The following is a 23,943-nucleotide window of genomic DNA, read 5'->3' as shown; positions in this document are numbered from 1 at the left end:
GATTCCAACATCTTATAATACTGCAATATCTTCACTTCTTTGTGTCAAATTATTCTCTGCTCCAGTTTTCAGTCAACCTTATTATCTCGTCAGATGACTCTTCGGAGGAATAAAGTTAAAAATACGGCAATAAAATAAGATTGAATATTAATTGTTTCTATAAATAAATCGGTACACAGTTTCGAACACCAAGGAATCGAGAGGGCAGAAAGCCTATGTGATATAATCCAGAGTCACTTATTTCATCATAAAAAATAATACATTGAGACGCGTAAGGCTTTGAGCAGAGATGGCAAAGTACTCCAGTGGATATACATTTCATTTTAACCCAAGAAACCAAGATATGAAGATGCATTTCCCCATAGCTGCGAGTCCTGGCAACCGTATCACAGTCTTGCTTTAATTGGTTCCCCCAGACAAAAGCGGTCCCAGATTCATTCTCTCTCTCTCTCTCTCTCTCTCTCTCTCTCTCTCTCTCTCTGTTCCTTTCCAGTGATATGGGCCCGAAGATGGCTCATTGATAGAGAGAGATCAAAGGCTGTTCGGTCTCTTTGATCCGGGTAATTTTCGCCCAGAACGGGACGGCTAACTACACCATCCCAAAAATTATATTTAATATGTGCTGTTTTGTCCCGTCTGTCGAGGGTACCATCATTTCCTGCCAGGGTTAATTAGCGCTGTGGTAACTCTTTATTTAACTGTCGTTTCACCTTGCTCTGTTAGTTTTGGTTAAAGTTGGCCAGATGTGACTCGCAAACCAGCTGCTTTTATGAGGTTCAGATGCCCTGCTTCAGGAATGCTCGAATTCTTTTAAAATTTTAGTCTTTTTGTGTGTGTGTATCCTAGAATTTCTTAAGAATAAGAACAGGCTTTTTAAAAATGAGAGAATGTACCGGATAAAAATGTGAGGGATAGCACCTCAACTATAAGAGAAGAAGGATTTCATTCGAACAGAATTTCTCTCGGGTTTTGAAGGTATTTTGTTTTAAATACTCTGGTCATGAGAGCCCAGGGTCTTCCATGTCATCAGTGATAGGACTTCCTTTCTGCATAGTCACGTGACTAATTTATTCCCCTCCTTTTTGGTTAATTGATTGATTATGAAATTGTAAACACATTTGTCGATAATCCCATATGCCTCAATTTATGCAATTATCGTAACATGCCTAGTTTATTTTCGATTCTCTTTGCACTGGATGTCTAATGGATGGCAAACCTAGTTGCAGGAAAAATATCATATTTTCCTTTGGCCCGTCAAATCTTTATATTTCATTTAGCCAAAATGAACGCTACTAACAGAATCCTTTAAAACTGAATACGGTCGTGCTTGGTGAGGAAAAGATTTTTTCAGGCATTACGTGTTTTTTTTTTATCCTGTACACGTTTTCCATTTTTCTTACAGCGTGAAAGCTTTTGATTTTTCTTCTGAGTGCGTGAGTTTTGTAGGGAAAATCTAGTTGCAATACAAAAATAACTTTAGTTTTGTTTTCGTCAGTTAGGTGATTTGATTTAAATAGTTTGTATATTTTTATCTCCTGTAATGCATTTGATATTACTTTCATGTAAAGGGATATATTTTTTGGAAATTTATATATTTATAAACACGAATATTTTGTATACTGTATATTCAAATGCATCAATGATATAGTTATTTATATTTACTATAATTTAAGATGTAGGATGAAATATAACTTGACCTGTAGACAAAAATAGAAATAAAATCAAACGATTCTATATATGCACTGTACATCACTGCTTACTCATTGCAGAATGTTAACAGGTGGCCTTCATTGAAATATTTCTAGTATGAACTTAATGTTTCAATACCGAAACATATCTCCATGGATCGTCGGATCTCACACATTAAACTTAACAAGGTTTAATGGAAAATGATAGCTTTTTGGTGTAATTGCGTCAGATTTTGTTTGATAAATAGCCTCATTTTCCGATTCGCTTTAATTCATGGTTACAAAGATGTGCATTTGGGAAATGACGGGCAAGACGATGATGGTGATTTATTTCGATTTTTTTTTTTTAGTAAATCGTGAAGTGATTAGTAGTAAATTACACACACAGTTTTAGTCAGTTTAATTAGTGTTATTTACTTAAATTACATACGTTTACAAAAGTATATGGTAAGAAAATATGGTTGCATGATTTCATAATGGGTTAGGGAGTAAAAGTCCTTAGAAAAACATAATTCTGCATCATTCTTTTTGGTGGCGCCTGTGATGAAATTAAGCATTACACACACTAGTACATAAATAGGATCAAGAAGTCACTTTTACTGGATGTATAATTTGTTGTCAATGAATATATATGATACAATAACCCCTCCCTTTCTTCAACTCCTCTCACCAGTTTTTGAGATAAGAATATCGCCACAAGCCTTCATCGACAGTACACAGTTCATTTCTACTATTTAAGTTCTCAACAATCCCACACTGATCTCACTTGGCCTTTGTCTTTCAGCCCTGATGCACGCCACGGTCTTCGGAAACGTCACTTCGATCATCCAGCGAATGTACCTACGTCGGTCGCTCTACCAGACGAAGTGGAGGGACCTGAAGGACTTCCTCGCCATCAACCAGATCCCGAAGGAACTCAGACAGCGGGTCCAGGACTACTTCCAGACCATGTGGAGTGTCAACCAGGGGATAGACATTCATGAGGTGGGTTTTTTTTTTTCCACTGGCCTGGGCTTGGAAAGGCCAATAGGATGGCCTTGCCATTGGTCTTTGCATATAAAAAAAAAGCCTTATGTTTATGATAATTTTAATTTGCCCTATTTTTTCTTGAGACCTAATCCTGTGATCATGTGTGTAGTTTTTTCGGCATTTCAAAAGTAAAAATGTTTAATTTTCAGTTAATCTTGAATTTACCATAAGAATAACAATCACTTTACAAGGAAAATAAAAAATAAAATCCAGTAAACTGACATCACTGGCCGAGTTGATTATTAATTCATCATCATCATCAACGTCATTATGGTTACTGGAGATGATTTAATGTTCACTTTAGGCTCTAGTGACCTTTTAATTTTATAGAGAAGTTTTATGACGAAAATGATTATTGTTAGGAAATGGATGAGCAGGAGAAACATGGACTCTTGTATATCTTATTTAGTCTTTCACCAGCCCACCTCAGGAGAAAAGGGCTAATGAAACCAGCAGCCACTATTAGCAAACATTATGAAGACAATCAAGAACATCTGAAGATTTTTAGTGGCATGAACTAAATTTCTGCATGATGTAATTCATAAATAAATTGATACATTGGTTAAGTCAGTTCAGATGCTGAAAAGGTTTTCAGTATGAGATTAAATGACGATTTTGCTGTTACCAGCAAAATCAAAAAATTTCAAGAGTCATGATTACATGTTTTCAGTAATCTTTTCTATTGTATTTCATTTTAAAATTTGCATACAGAACATGTTATAAGGTTTAAGAAAGCCACTACTAATTATATAAAAAATGACAATTTCACTCATTAATTCTATGTATGCACAGTGATGATATAGTGTTAAAGGGTTATACTTTAATATACTTCTGTTCTTTCAGACTCTCAAAGAGTTTCCGGAAGAGCTACGTGGAGATATATCCATGCACATTCACAGGGAAATCCTGTCCCTCCCCATTTTTGAGACAGCTTCTCACGGATGCCTAAAACTGCTCAGCCTCCACATCAGGAACAATTTCTGCGCCCCCGGGGAGTATCTAGTCCACAGAGGAGATGCTCTCCAGTACATCTTTTACCTTTGCAACGGCTCCATGGAGGTTGTTATGGACGAGATGGTCGTGGCCATTTTAGGTAAAAGCATTCCATTACCCTGAATGTGAACAGCTTCTGGAATGGCATACTGAGCTTATTTTCCCGTCTTGGATTCTATGTCGAGACCTCAGACTCAAACAATTTTTCTTTGTAATTTAGACTTTTCAAACTTCGTCTAACATCCAGTTGTAAACCATGTTACTCAGACCTCGACATTTTCAGGGAAAGGTGATCTTGTCGGGAGCGACGTAGATGTGCATTTGCAGAACGGAACAGATACTGTTGTCAAGTCTTCGTGTGACGTGAAAGCTCTCACGTACTGCGACCTAAAATCTATTTTTATTCCTGGACTGTTAGAGGTCCTGAAATTTTATTTGGAATATCAGCAGGAGTTTTCCAATGATATTAAGCATGATTTAACCTACAACCTTAGAGAAGGTTATGACAGCGAGGTAAGTTGGTACTTCTGACTTACTTAAATTTACATTTCATTTTCACTGGAAGTAGACTGTTGTTTGTCAGAAAATATTTATTTTGTGGTACAAAGCATTTAGCCATATGTTTCACAAGCTTGTCATTTAAATCTAAGAAATAAAAAAATTGCAGTGAAGTATATGGATTGTTTTGTGTGACTCTTAAAAAGTTTGAATTTCACTTCCATTGGAAATATTATTTTGACTGAAAATATTTTATTTATTCTATGGTTCAAAGTGTTGAGTCAGATGTTTCACAAGCTGCGTCGCTGGTATCCAAAAGAGGCTTGCAGTGAAGCGAAGCACATACACGTTTTGTCTCATGTCACTAAAACAGCACCACACCTTTTTCACAGCAGCAAGACAACGATTTATTCTCTGGGAAGAACCACCTGCCATCCATCAGCGAGGACGACGAGGAGCGGGGCAGCGAGGATGACGACAAGTCCCCCGTGTCGACTTCTCCCAGGTCACCTCTCCACTCCCGCACCACCACAAGGTTCAACTTTGCCCGGTCAGTTAATGTTGTCCTGCTTGCTGTTGGCGTGCTCCTGTAGTCGCCATCCAGAGATGGCTCCTTAGATGGATTACACTTTTATCACTTTGGATGTTCCAAACATAATAAGTACAAATTTTGGTGTTTGTTGCTATTGCACTGTAGATTAGGTGTTTGATTTTCCTGTCAAATTCAGTCTCTGAAGAGAGCTTCATTGATTCAGTGTTGTGAACGTAGTGCATGTTATGCATAGGTGTCTCAGTGTTTGTCCATATTAAGCACAGCTCTCTCTTATCAGTGTGATTCATCATAAAAATTAAATGCTTTTTGTATGGTCAGTAAGTGTGCTAAATTTAGTGTATTCCTCAAGATGGAACTTGATGAAAATGTAATGATGTTTTATGAGGCATCTTTTCTTTTGAATATTATAGGGTAATATCACCCTAATGAAAATTCATGAAAGTTCAGGAGGACCTCATGTCTTCACCTGACAAGTAATGCTGTGCTTGTTTAACAAGCTACTTCATTATTCCAAGTACTACTAAGTGATGTTTGCCGTTGCCTTCGACTTCAAGCTTTCTTTTCGCAGCAGTTAAGAAATATATTTCCTTGTTGGATTGCATTTTATATTTCCTTGTTGGATTTCATTTATGGATATTTGGTCCTACCCTTGTTCTCCAATGTCGATGTTAGCAGCCTCACAAGATCTTTATATGTGAAGCAGTATCACTTAAAGTGGTTGATTTTTTTGTTTCCCACAAAGGCAATTATGATTTAAGCTGCTACAGAAAGACATCCTGTTTGACCACATTCCACAAGCCTTGTTTTATCAAGGACCTTCCATTATTGCCATAGTTCTGCACCTTCAAGGTAATGTATTTCCTAAGCATCAGTCTTTGCATTGTATTGACACAATGGTTCTTACTGCAGCATTGTGTTAATGATTCCCATGTTCATAACTTTAATATGGGTTGCAACAATACTATGAAGCACTTGTACCGTTACAAAAGTGTTTCTGGTTTACATTTCTGTTTGTTCACACAACTCCAGGCAACCGACTCTACCACCTTGATTCTCTCATATTTCAGTTCAAGTAAAAACACGTGAATTTGGTTAATACAAAACGTATACATGAGCTCACATTACCATCTATCATGACACCATGGTGGCTGTATTGTTGACCTCTCAACCTCCTCAACTTAAGCATAGATCTTTGCAATTAGGAAGTGTTCCTAATTTCTTGACCTGTTTCTGATGTAAGGTCTTAATTAGGAAATGTACTGTAACCATGAATATTATGGGTGGTATGACTTTAGAGTTTACCTACCTAATACTAATAATGTATAAACATTTTCAGTATCCAGAACAAAAACAATAGCTTCAGCTTTTCATGGAATGCTCAAGGTCATTAGACACACTTCTGAGCATGATTTGATAAATACAATACAGTATTGTATACTATTTGTGTCTTTGCATAAAGTATTTATAAAAAGTCAATAAAAATACTGTACTTAGAAATTTGCTTTCAGTTTCTTATGCATGGTATATTTAATCCCTTTCTTTGAAGTTGTTCCCTTTTGTAAAATTCATTAATTTGATGGCAGAATTTCACTAAGAAATGGAGCTTAGTTTTCGAGCTCATATTTAGGTAGCTTACAGCAGTGCTGGAAATATCCTTCTAAATGTGTTACTGTTGCTTTACTTGTTGATGCTTTCTGTAGCATGTACATTAATACAATTTAGAAATTGCATATCATACAGAATGGCATTAGCAGGAGGTAGCTGTAGAGCATTGTAATGATATTGCATAGCATTAGGAATGGCCCTTTGTACTGTGTAGGCAAATGTAGGCTAAGCATTTATCTTAAGAAAATAAAAATTAGATATACAGTACATGTTGCATGAAAAACTGAACACCATTCAGATGTTGCATTGAGAGATAAAACTGATAAATAATAATAGCTTTAGTAGTCTTGTTTTATGTTTGTAACGCAGACACTAACTATATAATTTTCACATAAATTTTGTTAAGGTTTGCCTAGTATTTTTAATAAGATAGCAAAGTGCATTTAAATATTCTAGATTTAATAGTTTTAACTAATGTGTTGCCTGAGTAAATGCTTCATTTATACTGTGACTAACAAAATCCTAATAGTAATATTTCAGCTTCATCATAAAATTGTGATAATTATTAGTTTCTAACCTTTATATTGAACTATGGTAAAATATAAGGTTATGCACATCACCTTTTTACTGTAATAACCTTCATATTTTTTAAAATGGCTAAGTAGTACCAGGAACCCTGCTATTCTATCCAAATACTGTAGTGGGAAGTTGTTGGTAACATAATGCTGCATTTGTTCAAAAACTTGTTGGTTTGATTGTTTATGAGTTAAAAATGATTCCTGGCTCCACTTTATGGGCTTTGACCCAAGCCTCTCAAATCCCTCTAAAGTTTCAGGCTGCCTTATTTACCTTCTAACTGTAGATAACGCTGGGGAGATTGCAGGAAAAGTTGTATTGGGAGGCAACTTACAAATGGACCTCATTTCTCAAGTTGTTTTCATTAAGACTGGTCACTACTGTTTGGAGCGACTAATCTTTACAGAGACTATATCTTTAAAAAAAATTCAAGGCATTCTAGATCCCTTTCTAAGAAGTCTTTCTTTTTAAATGCTTAGTGAACTCTGTCATATGCATGAGATTCTGGAGCACCCTCAGTCCACTGGATAAATGATCAGCTTCCACTGATCAGCAGTTATGCAGATTTATCCAAAATCATTTGATCACACAAACCCTTCATCTTCAATTCTGGCCTTCTGTATTTATCCACTGTTAAAAAAAAAACACCTGAAAATTGGAAAGGGACAAGGTAACCATGTTTCTCAAGTCTTTTCCTTTGCCACCAACACGGCAGTTCGAGACTTCACCAACTTGTCTTTAAAGAACCTCTTGGCAGAGGGATCCACAGCTTTATTTCTGAGTGAATATTGTGAATCTTGCAAGACAACACTATGACTATGTATGTAATTTTAGCACGAGGGTTGGCAAGTTGTTTTGGCATACACAACTTTTAGTAACTTCCCTCTTCCTAAATACAAACCACTTTTACACAATGCCATCTTCCTTTCCACTCCAACTGGATGCATTTCCAACTAAAAAGCAATTCATGTAATATGAAACTTGCTTTTGCAGCACCCATTCTGCCGTCATTGTCCAACCTACAAGTTTAGGCAGAAACCAAAAAAATAAAATTTGCATTTTTGATCACAGAAGAGGGTATTGAGGATGAGACTACCTCTTCATAGTTTCCTCATCAGTGTGCTCTACTACTGTTTTAACCAGAAATTTGACTTTGGGGGAACAGTTACCATCCATCAAGTGCTGAAATGTCCTTGCTTCTATGTTTAGACCACGAATGAATTTGAATTGAAACTATGCTTTCCACTAATCAAAGCACAGTTTTAGCCACTTCTAGTTTTTGTGGAAATATTTAAAATGTCAAGTGAATTCCTATGGATCTCATATGTTTTCCACCATCAGAAAAGTACATTAATATCAAGCTGACAGGTTGATTGTATCCTTTAATACAGTAGGGATTTTACTTTATTGTAGAATTCCAATTTATTTCAAAATTACTGAATTTCAAGTGCTTACCTTTCTAGTTTTATCATCCATATGTTTGATGTGGTCTGATTGTACTTGCCTTTTCTTGATATTTTACTTGATCTGTACAATTCTCCAGTGCTATGGGACTACATAGTAGTTCTCATATTTAGGGTACTTGGTACTCATTGAAGAAAAACATCAATTTTTGTAATCATTAAAATGATGGTATTAGTCTTTCTCAGTAAAATGAATCTTGGCTTAAGGTGATTGATATAACTGTAATTGTTACAAATATGGATGAATTGGAACTATTAATACCAAATGTTTTTTGTAAAGCAATGATTGGTTTAATGATGTCTACCTCAACTGATCAGGCCTTTCCAATGGGTTTTTAATTCTTAATATGTATGTGGCAAGTCATTTATCTTAATTCAGTGTTTCCACTAATTCACTTTCGAGTAACTAATGTCTCATTTTACCTATACTAATTATGTTTTGCAGAAAGTTTGCTCCTTAAATCACATCATGTGTCCATAGCATTAGACTTTTAAACAGAATTCCATACACTACTTCAACATGAGCTGCATGATTTAAATGTTGTGACGTACATAAAAATGTTTTCAGGAAAACGAGTAATCTGACAAATTTCACTTGTAACAGGAATGAAGAGGAAGTTGGGAGCCCTCGATGGGGTCATCGCAGTAGAGAACGCAGTGGCGGTACCCCATCGCGCAGTGCGCTCAAGACATTGTCTCCAACTCGTATTCATCACCGATCTTCGGATGAACTGAGAGGTGATGATCAGGCAAAGGTTCAGCTGGAAAAACTTGATACCCAAGTAAATACTCTGCACTCAGATGTCAGTGGTCTTACGCAAGAGGTACGTAAATATAATGGAAGTGAAATATACTGTAACAGTTCTTACTGTTAAAAATAAAGTTCACTCCTATATATGGAAAGTAATATGTTTTATACAAAATGAAATGGTTACCTAAGTAGTATAATCTATACTGTTAATGTAAAATAGCTGCAATAATTTCATGGTTAAAAATTACTTTCCCATCTTCTCACATTTAAATGGTAAGGCTTGCAAGTCTAGGACATTTCATAATGGAGGTATATAATATTTAGACAGATACTCTTTTCACATTAGTTTTGATACTTAGAATATACAGCAACACTTGTCATGGAAGGAAAGGCATACAGTAATGGAATGATGAAGCCAGCAGTATTTTGAAAATCTACAGAACAAAGAGATTGAATACAGACTATAGGATGTTGACATAACAGAGAAGCCAACAGCGTACGTAGCATCTGGAATGTCAAGATTAGGAGAGCTGGTGCTGATTAAATGAAAACCTGAAAATCTCCAATTTAATAGAGAAATAATCAAGGAAGGCCTGACAGAGGATCTTGTTGATTACACTAACTTATGCTCTAACAGGTTGTAAAGACTGAAGAGAATGCTGCTGCAGATTTCATTGCAAACTGTGGTTGATAATGATGGCAGTTCTGGCAGATGTTAGCACTGATGGTTCAACTAATGTTTCTAGGGGTTGCAGCAAGCGAAACTGGTTATCACTGCAGCTGGGATTAGCCACACTGAAAGTGGGTTATTGCTATTGCTGCTACCCGGAGTGGTCTTAATTGTTGTTGATAGGAATGCAAGTGGTTGCTGTGCTGTTGCCTTTGCTGCTTCTTTTGGCTCCTAGAAAAGGTGAAATATTGTTGGTGCTGTTGATATGGTCCTTTCTACCTTCACTGTTACAGCAACTAACAATATGCAAAGCTGAGGATGCAGCTTGTGGCAGCTGTGTTTATCAAATAGCAGTATAACTGAGAATTGAGGACCATAAAGTCAGCATGTAGAATGTTTGCATTTTTCCATGACTTTTCAACTCTCCCACAATATTATGCATATTACAAGATGGTTATTCATTGCATTATCATTTAAAAAATAAAATAAGCAACTATTCCCCCAAAGTCATCTTATGAGAACCATTTGTATCCAAATCACTGTTATGTAAGGACTTTGCATTGCATACCATCCACTGAGTCATTGGATGGTATAAGTGCAAAGCCCTTACATGCACTGATCTGGAATCCAATGGTTCTCACAAGATAACTGTGCGTGGGAGCTGCTCTTTATATACAGAGCAATGCAACAAATAACAATCATCTTGTAATGACATATAACATTGCAGAAGACTTGAAAGTTCATGGAAAAATGCAAATGTATTCTACAAACAGACTTTATGGCCCTTAATTCTCAGTTATACCACGATTTGATATACACAACTGCCACAAACCACATCCTCAGCTTTGCGTATTGTTAGTTGCTGTAACAGTGAAGGTAAAAAGGCCAATACCAACAGCACCAACAAGATTTCACCTTTTCTAAGTAACCTCAAGAAGCAAATTAAACAGCACAGCAACATCTTGCACTCCTTTGTCAGCAACAGTAAAGATCACTCCAGGTAGCAGCAATAAATTTCATCCTCAGTGCAACCAATCCAACTCAATGAGTCACTTTGTGTAAAATCCTAGCAGCAGTGATAGCCAAAGTTTCATATGCTGCACCCCTGGAAGCTTTAGTTGAACCTTCAGTGCTAACATCTAAAAAACTTCACTGCTCGCAGTAAATTTCAAAGACCAGCCACTCGCAGTAAATTGTGCCATATAATATACACTGTCAGTGCTCTCAAATATTCAAAGAGGCCAGTGATAGCAGGATTAGCTAAGATTATGATCACAGGCTAGTCTCCTGCATTCACTGCAGGAAAATAAGTCACCCCTGTAACTATAATGTTCACCTCAACCCACTTTATCATTACTTATTGTTATCCTTCCTTTAAGCCAGTGGAATAGATGTCTGTGCTATGCTATTCATGGTCTGAAGTGTCTCTGGCAACAACTGATGTATATCATGCCACAGCCATTATATACTAATTGAGAGAGGAAGACGGCACCTCTCAACTGCTTACTGGTTAATCCTGTTTATATGGCACAAGGCTTCTGAATGATGACAGCAATTAACCATGTCAAAGGGTAGGCAGACCATCACTTGCAATCACTGTTCAAGTCATTCCCTGTAATTAGTGAAGAATGGGTCATGTCCCAGTCACCAAATGGTGCATAAACTATATCATGGTAATTGTCCTATTTAGATACCAGTAAAAGATCAAAGCTTCTGTCAAGTGTCAAGTCAATGAAATTCAATAAATGTTTTCATAAGACCACATTAGCAATGACAGTTTAACAAATAAGGTGTGCTTAAATTATGCAATATCAACCAAAACTGTAATGGTTAAAAAATTAAACTTTAAGACAGTAAGTTAAGATTCCTGCAGCCTGACTGCAAATGATGTATGTAACACCATAAAAAGGTTAAGCAATAATTTCCAAAACAGAGGTATGAGCTAAATCAAGTCCTCACCATTTTTTAGCTATGAACTGAATACAGCACACAACATTCAGTCAGAGGAAAAATGATGTTACAACAGCTTCAGTGTGACATAATTGCTTAATCTCTCTAGAAACATTCCCAATGCTTGAAAAGATTTCTGTCCATCCTGATGATCAGATGACAACTTTGTTAAGTTCTTTTTCCATTTGGGTGACCACTTTGATAGTTGATTTCTAGAATTTGTCGAATATTTTTAGCCATAATCTGAAAAAGGAGACTAATTTATGTTCCCATTACAGAGATATAGGAAATATAATAAAAATTAAGAAACTTTCTGAATTTGATACACATGGACTTGCAACTTACAATAATTTATTCTGGAATTACCATTCCTCATTTTCTAGGATGTAAATACCATATGGCATTATTTTTATTCCATAATAGTAAAAGGTACAGGCAGTCCCCGGTTTACGACGGGGGTTCTGTTCCTACACCGAGTCGTAACAAAAATTGTCGAAAATAGTAAAAAATCTTAAAACTTTACTTTTAATGCTTTGGGTGTATTGAAAACGATGTAAACTGCATTTTTATTGAGTTTCTCATAAAAAAACTTCAAATCTTAATTATTCTGCCGTTTTGTAGCCATATTTCTTCCGTCGGATCGGCATCATAACCCCGGAACATGCGGCGTAAACCGGGAAATAATTTCTGATGAATATATTTGAAAAACGTCGTAAGCCAGACCCGTTGTAACCTGGGGATTGCCTGTACTTTAATGGCCACCTATCAGTAATTATTAAAGAGTTCTTAGCTATAGGTATCAAATAAAACTTTAACAACAACAGACTAAAAAAAACTTCCTCTCCAGTCCAATATAAGCATAATAATAATTGAGTCCTCTCTTTCAGGTGCGCTCAGCATTACAACTTCTACAGTCTATTAGCCACAATATTGGAGGACATGAGAACATGGGTGTTGGAGGAGTAGGAAGCTGCTACACAGTTGCTAGCAGTGAAGGTACTGGTAGACCTAGAGGTGGAGTTGCTGGAGGCAGTACACAAGGTGGTGTTGCCACATGTTACATGGAAGTAAACAGACTTACACCACTCTGCAGGTCTTCTCCTAGTGTATTTGCCACTTGTGCTGAAACAAAAACTACTTCATCCGCTCCCCATCATCGCACTAGAAATGTTTCAACACAAACTGACCTTCCAATAGATGTCCCTGTAGCAGTATTAGAAGCTTTTGTGTTGGCCCATCGCAGTAGAGTTCTTCAGTTGTTGGGCATTACAGAGGAAACTGATGATTCTGCCGCCAGACCCTACAATAAAGATACTTTTACCAGTCCTTCCACTTTACCGCCTGCTACGTCCACATCACAAGCAAGTGATGCTCATACATGTATCACTATTGCTGGAAGCAACAGTAGTAGCAGCTCTGGCAGCCCTGTTTCAACACCAGACAGAGAAGAGCTTCCTTGTTTAACTATTAAGTACCAAGAAGATCCTATTGGAAAAAATCCCAACCCAGCCATTACTATTCAAGAAGTTTCTCCTACTGCAGGGGATAGTAGAAATAACAATAACAACAAAAAAGAAAATACCACTGTGGAAACTTACCAATTAACGAATGTTCAAAATTGGCACCCAAAGCCGCTGGTGGGTAGAACTGTCATATCAGGATCACGAAGTACTGGCAGCCTCAAAGATATTCTTTCTAGTGTTAACCTGATAAACCAGTCACAACATTCAACCTCCCAACAACCACATAACCCACTACCTCACACCCAGAATGAGGACACCACTGAAGATGAAGAAAGCACTATCGTTAATTACAGACCCTCAACAAAGTGTCCACCTTCTGATTTGATTTGTTTCTCTGAAGTAAATCATTCAATGACTCGCAGTACTTCAATGCCAGTATCATCCCTGAGACTTTCTTCTTATCCTTCAAACACTTCCCTTTCAGGAGTTAAAACCGAATATAAGGATACAGGACTCAATGCTGCGGTGCTATCTGAAAAAGTGAATTTGCCAAATACAGGAGATCTGTCTACTGTGAATAAAAAGTCAACATGTGTAACAGATTTCTAGCTATGGATCGCTTTGTGATCTTTAGTTTACTAAATATGTGGTACAAACTAGCAAAATAAGACAAGGGAGAGTAAAGTATGACAACATTTGTAATAACTGGATCAACTGAAATTACAATATGGCAAGGATTACATGAAATTATTTGAAATCAGATGAACTTATATTAAAATAGCTTACTGAATTTCCATGTATATAGTTGCAAAATTAAAGAATTTATTTTTGTATCTTCAAATGATTTTAAATTTTAGATAGAGTAAGTAATTTATCTTCAATTAGTAAAAAAGGGTATAGACACAGTGGTGTTGACAAGTTTCCTGTAGATATGTTAAATTTTTGAGTGGATACTAGGGCTTTTATATTCAATGGGGAACCATTAATTTCTTAACGGGGCTATCTTGTACTTAAAAAGATTTCTAAAGGCCATTCTACCTCTATTAATACTTTTAACTATGTAATGCACATGCTGTAAGTACATCTGCCAAACCTGCACCTGCCTATCGACAGTACATATTTATTAATACATATGTACAGTGTTCACATGGAAGTGAACGATTGCATGCACAAGTCTTTAATTCATATTTAATATTTATAACAAATTAAGGTCTCAATATAATGAGAATGCATGCTTCCTATTCTTTTTATCTTTAACTAAGCAGTTGTTAGAAATTTCCTATAAGTAAGAAGATCCATCATACACATACATATGGTATTATGTATATACTCTTAAAATTGGATTTTCAGGATTTTTCATAATGAAGGATCTTGGATAACTAACTTGTCCAATCCAAAAACAGTTTCATTAATAGTCTTAAAGAATTACTCAATACTTGTGCCACTTTTTAGGTTAACAGTATTTGAAATCATTTCAAAACTTGTTACTGTATCTTGTTTATAGAATGTTAGCATAACTGTACGCTATGCAAATTATGCTCTATCTTGTGGTGGTGTCGAGTTATTTCTATACAGTCTTTTACTATGTTTGTTGGGAAGTTACTTCACAATTCCCCGGACTACAGAACATTTTGTTGAATACAAGATTTATCCATCATCTTCCACTCTCTCTTTCCCTATCATTGTGATACATTACATTAGGTTCCTGATGGTGTACATACAATTAATAGAAATATTTTTGGTGGAAATTAAAAGCTGATCAAATCTTGCACAACATAAAAGAGATTTATGGCTGATTATTGATTTTGTTCCTCACTAGTATAAGTAGAAGGGGTTCTCTTCCTACTGTAACACAAAATACAATAATAGTTTTCAATGCATAAGTTTTTCTAACAAAATTTCACATCTGCACACAAATTTTTTTCATAAAATACTTGGTTAAACTACACACTTAACCCTTTAATAAACAAGTGAGCAATTAAATCCAGATTGCACATCTGAAGACTAATTTTGACTAGAAACTGGAAAATACACTAAAACGACGGTAAAAACTACTTTAGGCAGATTCCCTAAGTGACCAATACCTATGATTAACAAATCAATGCCCACTCAACTATATCACATCTTTCTCTCTCACTATGTGCAGTGTGTGCACAATTTTTATTGCAGCACATTATGACACTGGATTTTTCTCTATGTCCCTCTAGTAATGTTAACTGCAGTTTTCAATCATGCTGCCTCAAGTGTCTGAGCTTGCCAGTGATGAAAATGTTCATCTGAATCAGATTTCCCTTGATGTTTTGTTTATGGCTTGGTTATTTTAGCAATCCTCTTCCATTAAGGTTAAAAAATACTTCCCACAGGGAAATAATAACCAGGTATTATCTCTAAGAAATATTTATAGAGGATGGCTTGTTTTCAGTATATACATCCTGAAATGATTATTTTCTATCTTGACATAACTGGGAAAAACAACTGCATCTGCTTTAGTTCAAAATGATGACAATTACATCAGAAAGTCTTTCATCTCAGGTTCTATAGTCAGTCATTTCATACTCTTATTTATACATCTTTGGTTTTTTCAGTTTAAACTGGAAGCAGAAATACACAAATGCACATGGCTCAACCGAGGTACTACCATTCCTTCACCTTAGCAATTCAGTGGCAGTCATCAAAGTCTAGCTACATTCGACCATGTGGTCTCCCACCCGGAAATTTTAGTCCTTACAAGAAAGATCATTTCATGCTCCCTCTGTCTGTCTTGTCATGCATGTTAAGAGCAGTTAATATTTACAAAAAAGTAATAAGTACTGGAGGCTTTAAGAGCCATCAATTTATTATTTCAGGTGTTCCAGAAAAAACTAAATCCTTCAGCTTCAAAACTGCCTAAATTGGAAAATTGTCCTCTACTTCTTAAATGGAACATCCATAGAAACTGTAACAAACCTCTTGAAAAACAAAGCTTTGATCCTGGTGCATTTCATCAGAATGAAACTTTGATGACAGTAAGAACCCACTTGGGATCCTGTCAATACTAAAGCTCATTGTGATTTGTCACACTAATTGATCTAGCCCTAGCCTTCTTGTCACTTCTGTGAGAATTACAAGACTGCTCAGATATATTGTTTGAACTTGTCTTCAATGCAAGTCCTTTCCTCTGTGATGAAGAGGCCTTTAGATAGCAAAGTTACTCAACATCAACAGGGCAAGAAATTCCAGTAAAATATGAAGACTAGAGAAAATTATCTGTAGGTTATCAATATTTCAAGAGTTCCTAGAACTTGCACATTTAGGTTGAATGGGAAATGTCAACACATGGAAAATAGCTTCCTAATTCCTAACTGTTTTCCCTGAGCTTCTCATCCTAAGGTATAACTTGATCTAGGTCTTCTGGGGTTAGGTGGTCTCCATGCCTCCAAGATTGTCAAACTGGAAACTGCATCCTAATATACTGATAAACCAATTATACCAGAAACCTTAATGGTAACCACTGTCATTCACATCTGCAAAGTTACTCTGGTGCCAGAAAGGTGCTTTACTTGCAATCAACTTCAGTGAGTGTTAATCATGACCTCTCTAGTAGTGTCAATATACCCCAACACATGATTTTCTTTTTCTCCTTTTGATTTTGCTGCCAATGACCAAGTCCTTAAATACCTTAAATTCTTTTATCATTTACCCACTTGATACTTCAATTGTTCAAGTACATCCCAATATTTCTTATCTGATTATTCAAGTACTGTTTGCTTTGCCAAATACATTACTGTGTTCTACTATTCCTATACCTTTAACTAATCAGTCCTCCTCTCAAATCCTATCAACCCACAGAATAAAGGTAAAATCAGAATGAAACTCACAGAAAAGTCACCCTATGGGGTGTTGGAAAATCATCTATATTTGCCAAAGCTCTGCAAATGGTCCCAAAATGCTATTTTTGATCCTATGTGTACTTACTGAGGTAATCTGCCTTATGATACATGGCCTGGGTCTAACTGCTTCCTTTTAGTCTGCTGGGACCTAAGTCTTGCTCTGTCAGAACTTAATCTCAAGACATGATCCTGAACAAACCTCATCTTTTGCACTTTTTCATGACCAGAAATTGTGAAACCTGAAGAGCTTCAAGTGTTTAGATACATTTCAGAATTGATGAGCCATCTTCACATGCTAAATTAACCCAGCCTTCACAGATATGATAACTGTTGATGTAGTGCTGTTTCTCAGAAATATTTAGAATGGAAAAATAAAATAAAGTGGTATATCTGTTGCTACTTCTAATCTGAAATATGGAGAAAAAATGTGCCTAGAGACATGGGCACAACAAAAATCTCTAAGATATTACGACAATTCAAAAGTTGTATAAATCTTACCACCAGCATGGTCCATGTCTTGTAGTGACCAGGTTAAGTCCCTGTCTGTTCCTCCATAAACTATGTTTACTGTTGCTTTCTACCTCATTTATCTCTTTCTCAATCAGCTTACTGCAAAAAAAAAAAAATTAGATTATTCATATTTTCCTGAAAGACAAATGGAAAATTGTCAATAAACTAAGAAGTATTTAACTTCAAGACACCAGTCTCCATTATGATGATGGTACACGTACTAATGTCTAGTGATGTCTCAATATATAAATACCCACCCATGTAAGATACTGCTTGGGTTTTTTTAATTCAGTTGGGAAAATTCTCTCACTGTTACAACCCACAATATTAGTGCCAGTGACAGACTTCAAGGGGTTAAGTGTAATTGCTGCAACAAAACTTGCTGTTACAATATTTGTCAAAGACGATATAGTGAATACATTATTCTGTTCAGATATAACAAACCCTTTACATATATTATTGATTTCAAGTTTGAATATCGTCATTATCACTGCCTTACTTCAAGAATTGTAAAGTAACCTATTTAAACAAAGGATTGAACTGAATTTATACAGGAATACAAACATTTTAACAAATGTAAACCCACAAACATCCTTTGATTCCAATTATTTTTATTGGAACCAAAATTATTGCAAATTTCCTAACTTACACAAAGTTACAAATACACCACTTGTGGAAGCAAAAAATATAGGTAGCCATAAATTCTTTTATTTTTTGTGCATATGTGTCTTCTGGTAACATCCTCTCTATACATGACATTTAGGGTGAAAGTGATCCTAAGTTATATTGTACATACGTCATCTTGAATCTTGAATATATTAAAATCTAGTAATGTTAAATGTTATTTTGTTGAGGTAATCCAGACTATTACTATCCTAACTACCTATTGCTGTAAATTCAAGAACACATGACTGTACTGATGAATGTACAGTAATTCAGATCAACGACACAATCAAAATATACTTTGACAAATACCAGTTTGTGTGTTATAAAAAATACTTTGAATATGATATTTTGAAGGTAGTTTTTTGAACTTTGTAGGAAAGTAATAAGGTCTTTCATAGCTTCAATGAAGTTGGATAGAAAAATACCAAAGAAAAGCAATCTCCCAAGAGTCTAGGTTCACACTAGTACACTCAGTACCTACAGTCCACTGCTTAATAAAAACAACAAAACTAAAATTCCCTATTTCTAGTTACAGTCATCCAACAACATCTCTTTACTAAGCTAACTGATGAAGAGCAAGTAAATACTACAGAATATCAAACCTGGAAAGTGAGGACAGAAAAGGTGAGAAAGTATAGCCTGGAGCAGGCACAAATACGTGGCACATTTACTACACAGTGTTGCTAAACAGCAGCACCATTATGCAGTAGATGTGCTGCGCTGTTGAGCTTCCCAGTTCCAGAGGTCTGTTTTCTCACACCACTGGACTGGGAACAGTTTCCGTGAATACATTATGCCGTATACAGTAACTAGAATCTCAAGTTCAAGCAAAGGTGCAATGCATTACTATTACCCTAAAACAATTCACCTTGTATTTTTAATAATTTATTTTTATTTTTTACTATTCATCTATTAACACTCCTTTTTTTCTAATAACTGATCCCTTCTTTCTGTATGACCCATTGTCTTCTGTAACTTCTTTCAAATGAAAACCATATTCTTTGGAAGCTTGAATTTCAAGTTAATGGCCCCTGTAAGCTCATTCCATATGAATAGGATTCATCTTCAGAATAATCATAACAATAATATGCATAATAACAACAATAATAATATAATAATAAATTCAGGATCAAATTACCCTTTTCTAAAGAGTTGCAGATCTAAACTACTTGGAAAGCAAATAATGGTACCAGAAAAAATAGGATACAGAAAAGTGATTTAAAACTTATGAAGTAATGTACCAATTACCATTGTGAAAAAAAAAACTTTACAGATCTTTAATGGACCTACAGACAATAGCATTTGATCTTTCTAACTTCATTCAGTTCTTTGTGACTTTCAAGAGAACAAATTACAGTGAAGGTACTAAATTTACCATTCATCTAATGAACCAAAACCCAGAGGCTGCTATTTTCTAAATACTCTTAAGATACAAAAGAGAAATTCATGAAAAATTTAACTGTCAATATTTTTTTTTTTAGTATATAAAAGATCTCTATCCAAAAAATAAATGGTTACCAAAAAGTGATTTTTATTGTCATTTTTACTAAATGAATCTTATACCAGCTACCTGAAATCCAAGGAGAACCATAATTCTTCAAAAAGCAGGAATTTCCATAACAGTTTACCAATCAGTCAAGTAAAAAATACATATCTAAAGCTACTTTCATTAATTTACGACAATACCGAGTATTAGTCCCAAGGTACAAAGAACCTTCCTGATCTGTTATTAGGGTGACTATCTAATAAAGTACTCATACTTATGTGCAATCACTACCCAGCTGTTTAAAGCCAACATATACCTTGCTTGATGCACATAATTCATCAACCTTTTGAATGCTGAACAGAGGATGCCAGTGTTATGGGCAGCAAAGTCTGGAGTCCCTCTAAGGCCTATTTATTTCATATCTAATGATGGTGGCTTACACCATTTTCAAAGTTCCTCGGCTGGGTGAGCGGGTTCCATTCTCAGCTACCACTCTGTTGGTCGCGAGTTCGAATCTCCGACCGCCAGTGAGGAACAAGAGGAATTTGTTTCTGGTAACAGAAATTCATTTCGCTATAATGTGGTTCGGATTCCACAATAAGCTGTAGGTCCCGTTGCTACGTAACCGATTGGTTCTTAGCCACGTAAAAATAAAACTAATCCTTCGGGCCAGCCCTAGGAGAGCTGTTAATCAGCTCAGTGGTCTGGTTAAACTAAGATATACTTAACTTTTACACCATTTTCAACTTAGATCTTGTGAAGCAGTCCTGAATGCCTATGCCTTAAGAGAGCAGAAATTACAAAAACTGTATCACCCTGAACTAAACTGTATGTTTCAATTCTCTTCCAATAGTGCTGCAAGATTTAACTTTGTTGTCTACAACAGTCCTCCATTTGCAGAAAAACTGGGATGGTTTCTAACATTGCCAAGGACTGGCCATCTCAAGAATGCAGGCACTGAAACTGACACCAGGTCATGTCAGTTAAAAATGCTTCCAGATGGACTATTATTAGCCCTTTCACTGGAAAGACTGGTACATGTACCTGCACAGCAAACCATCAAAGAGACAGTAAAAGGTAGCTGAACTGACAAGCAAAGAAGGATCTAGCACCACACTAATTGGATTGTGAGGAAATACAATTTGGCAGGGAAGATCACCAACAAAATGTTTAGCAAACCATCAAGGCAAGATGATTCATCTTTTGTCTCCCTTCTGTACTGAACCAAACTGAGCAACTATTTCAATCCCCAACCTTCACCTCCTTAACTCTTTTCTTAATTTGAGTCTTGGATTACCAAGCCACAGGCCTCAAAATAAAAAAACCTAAAAGCTTGTGAAAATTAGTACAATAGCATGCTGTTTCAGCGGACAATGTCAAAGCAAACAAACATAAAAAAATGAAGAATGAAATTTTCGTATGAACACTAAGTATTAGTACGGTGAGATAAGTAATGCTATCAGTTTTAAACCTTGAATGGCTCTAAAAACTACAGACTCCTGGCACTGTTATACTACTAGCTTGAACCTTTACTCTTGGTTGGTTTTCAGCAATGTTACAAGGTCAGAATTTGGCATAACTATTTCCTTGGAAAGTACGACACAACAGCTAATATACTATATTTTAAAATATGCACAGGTAAAATTCTGAGACAGTATTTTGAACATCAGTGAGCTAGAACAACTATAGATAACTGGTAAATCTGTTGACATGTGCATCTTTGAAACAAAACGGCAATAAGAAACTAACAAACGTAAAAAGTTAATAATGGCAGACAACAAAGGAAAATACTCTCAGCACAAACCTAACATAGTTACCACTTTGCTTTAGAAGGGCAAACCAAATTTAATAAAATAAGTGTCCAGGTCAATGATACACCAACTAAAAAAATCAAAGAATACAGAAAATCAAACAGTGTATCTTTCAAAAGTTATATCAAGAGTAGAACTCCTTGGATATGAGATTCAAAAGCATGCAACTCACAAATACTGTACACATAACTGTTCAATTTGCTTACTTTGTAAATAGCAAAAAATATCTGAGCTATACACAACCTGCAAGTTAACTTTCATACATAAGATTAAACATTTTGATCTTTTTACCATATTCTCATCCAATGTCCTGTATGTCAATAAGATTCCATCTTTTGTAAATATGAATCATGTGAACTTGATTAATATATGGCAATCTGAAACTAAGGTTAGTACATGTGAAGCACAACAAGCATAGATTTCTCCACTGTTGCAGTCACATCCCTGCAGTAAAAACAATAATTAACTCTGTCCATAATCCTAACCTTCCTAGTTAGTTGGAATAATTATATAAAACTTTGCTTTCATCGAAAACTTTTGAGAAAAATATTCAAAACTTTTAAACATATAAATGTGGATGGTGGACTGTAACCTGCTGTATACAACAAAAATTTATATTTCTAACTTTTTTATTATGTCAGATCACAACAGCAGTATTAAATATGAATTTAGTATAACCACCTGAAGTTGTGTATCAACTTTATAGCTCAAATCTTCCACATTCATGGAATTCACTCATAATCTCAAACTAATGGGATCCATGTTCTTTGTTTCTCCCTGGGGTGGGGGGTTATTGCCTCTCATGGACTTGCATGGCTAGCTGGTAGTGGTACTGGGGCTTTTAGCAATATCCTCCAGCCCCAACTGTTTAAAATCTGTCTTTGCATTTCATCGAATATTCACAGCTCATTTATGAAAAATCCCTTTGGCCTGACCCTTCATGTCTAGAGAAGTAATTAGTGGTCTGGTAAACTACCTTATAATAATAATCATCTCAGTTACTTATACGCAGAGCATCCTACAACTTATGATGTACATCTGAAATGGCAGTCCCTTTGAAAAAATTTTACTACAATGAAAATTATGTTTAATTTCACCAATATAGCATGTTTACATGGTAGCACTCTATTTTACATATCAGCCTGAGTGGTTAGGTTGAACTAAATAATGAAAACCTATGATACTTCATCTTTTAATATGATTCTTGCTAACTACTGGAGCCTAGTTACTGCGCTTCCTAAATGATACATTATATGGTGGTAATCTGAAAAATGAACATTGAAATATGACTATCCTATCTCCTTCACCATTTCAACTAATGGCAGCTATACCATACTCTGCATGAAATGTTGTTTGTAAATATGTTAATAAATATCTATAAAACACTCAGTTCATTAACTTTCCACTCTACAAGATGATTTCTGATGGAAATAATAAAGTATAAGAATAATTATGTTACCTTATGTTCTGGCGACTGTTACCAAGAGCTTGAAGAATGTAGTTGCAGGTGCATAGTTCTTACTTGTGCTTCATTTACATTACTGAACAGCTGCTGATAATGACAAGAAGAGTTAGTTTCCACAAAATAGATACATGTCTTTGGAATACCAATAAAGTTATTTAATTTTCAAATTCAATAATGAATATGACTTTATTAAAATATCCTAAGTTTTTTTCTCAAATCTGTAAAAATTATAAAAATATTTTTCTCTAATTGGTAAATTGTTGACTACACTCAAATGCTTACAAATGCATTTGTAAACGTGAAAAATGAAAAGATAATAAAAGAGGAAGAACAGGATAAAATACAATCATTCTGCTTTTTCCTCACTCCAGCTTTGCTTGTCTTTGTCTTGTCACAGACTGCTTAATTATTTTACTAATATATTTTGCATTTCTGTACCAAAAAATAGAGAGATTCAAAAGTAATACACTACCTTATTTACTGAAGTCATAAACAACTCAAAGTTCAGTCCATGTTAGCAAGATTTAGGTCACACTCCATAATAATGAATCCATGAGGTAATAACTGATGTTTCCCAGATAACATAAAGTGGGGAAGTCTTCATGGTATTTTTCAAAAACAGCATTAACCACTCAGCATCTGAGAAAGTCTCTAACATTGCACCAAGAAAGAATGCAATGGCATCATGGACAGCAACCCTGTAAAGTGCTTGTTCCAGATGCACAAAGTCATAAATATTTTATAAATCACTGGGTAAAGTTATAAAGGAAAATGCATCAATAGGTTTAGTAATAATTAACTGCTGAATGTTCTGGGGAGACCTGAGAAGATCAAGAAAAAGAGCAAAAATACTTTAGTCAAAGAAAACTAAATTCTTTCCCCAGTGTGCAGCCCATG

At 35.5% G+C, this 23,943-nt stretch overlaps 1 protein-coding gene and 1 long non-coding RNA gene across 7 annotated transcripts in view; one reads left to right on the top strand and one right to left on the bottom strand.

Moving 5' to 3' along the window:
• Elk (Eag-like K[+] channel) overlaps positions 1–23,221 on the top strand; it is a 451,009-nt gene extending 427,788 nt beyond the window's left edge. For 2 of the 6 annotated variants that reach the window (XM_067096524.1, XM_067096525.1), the window contains exons 10-15: positions 2,473–2,672; positions 3,561–3,810; positions 3,994–4,223; positions 4,601–4,743; positions 9,010–9,229; positions 12,664–23,221. In XM_067096524.1, the coding sequence (XP_066952625.1) occupies positions 2,473–2,672; positions 3,561–3,810; positions 3,994–4,223; positions 4,601–4,743; positions 9,010–9,229; positions 12,664–13,848 (2,228 nt within the window). In that variant the 3' untranslated portion in view covers positions 13,849–23,221. Of the gene's footprint in view, positions 1–2,472; positions 2,673–3,560; positions 3,811–3,993; positions 4,224–4,600; positions 4,759–9,009; positions 9,230–12,663 lie in introns of all 6 variants that reach the window. The other 4 variants (XM_067096521.1, XM_067096522.1, XM_067096523.1 and 1 more) reach the window with 3 other exon arrangements.
• LOC136834227 (uncharacterized) lies at positions 9,710–12,668 on the bottom strand. The gene is made up of 2 exons (XR_010851695.1): positions 11,786–12,668; positions 9,710–11,438 (listed from the first exon to the last, which is right to left on the bottom strand). It is a non-coding gene; the product is annotated as an uncharacterized lncRNA (long non-coding RNA).
• Positions 23,222–23,943: the final 722 nt, after the last annotated feature.

This window comes from Macrobrachium rosenbergii, chromosome 53 (genome assembly GCF_040412425.1).
Source record: "Macrobrachium rosenbergii isolate ZJJX-2024 chromosome 53, ASM4041242v1, whole genome shotgun sequence".
Classification (NCBI taxonomy): domain Eukaryota; kingdom Metazoa; phylum Arthropoda; class Malacostraca; order Decapoda; family Palaemonidae; genus Macrobrachium; species Macrobrachium rosenbergii.
The sequence above is the reverse complement of the archived record's forward strand: the minus strand, read 5'-3'. Positions and strand labels throughout refer to the sequence as shown.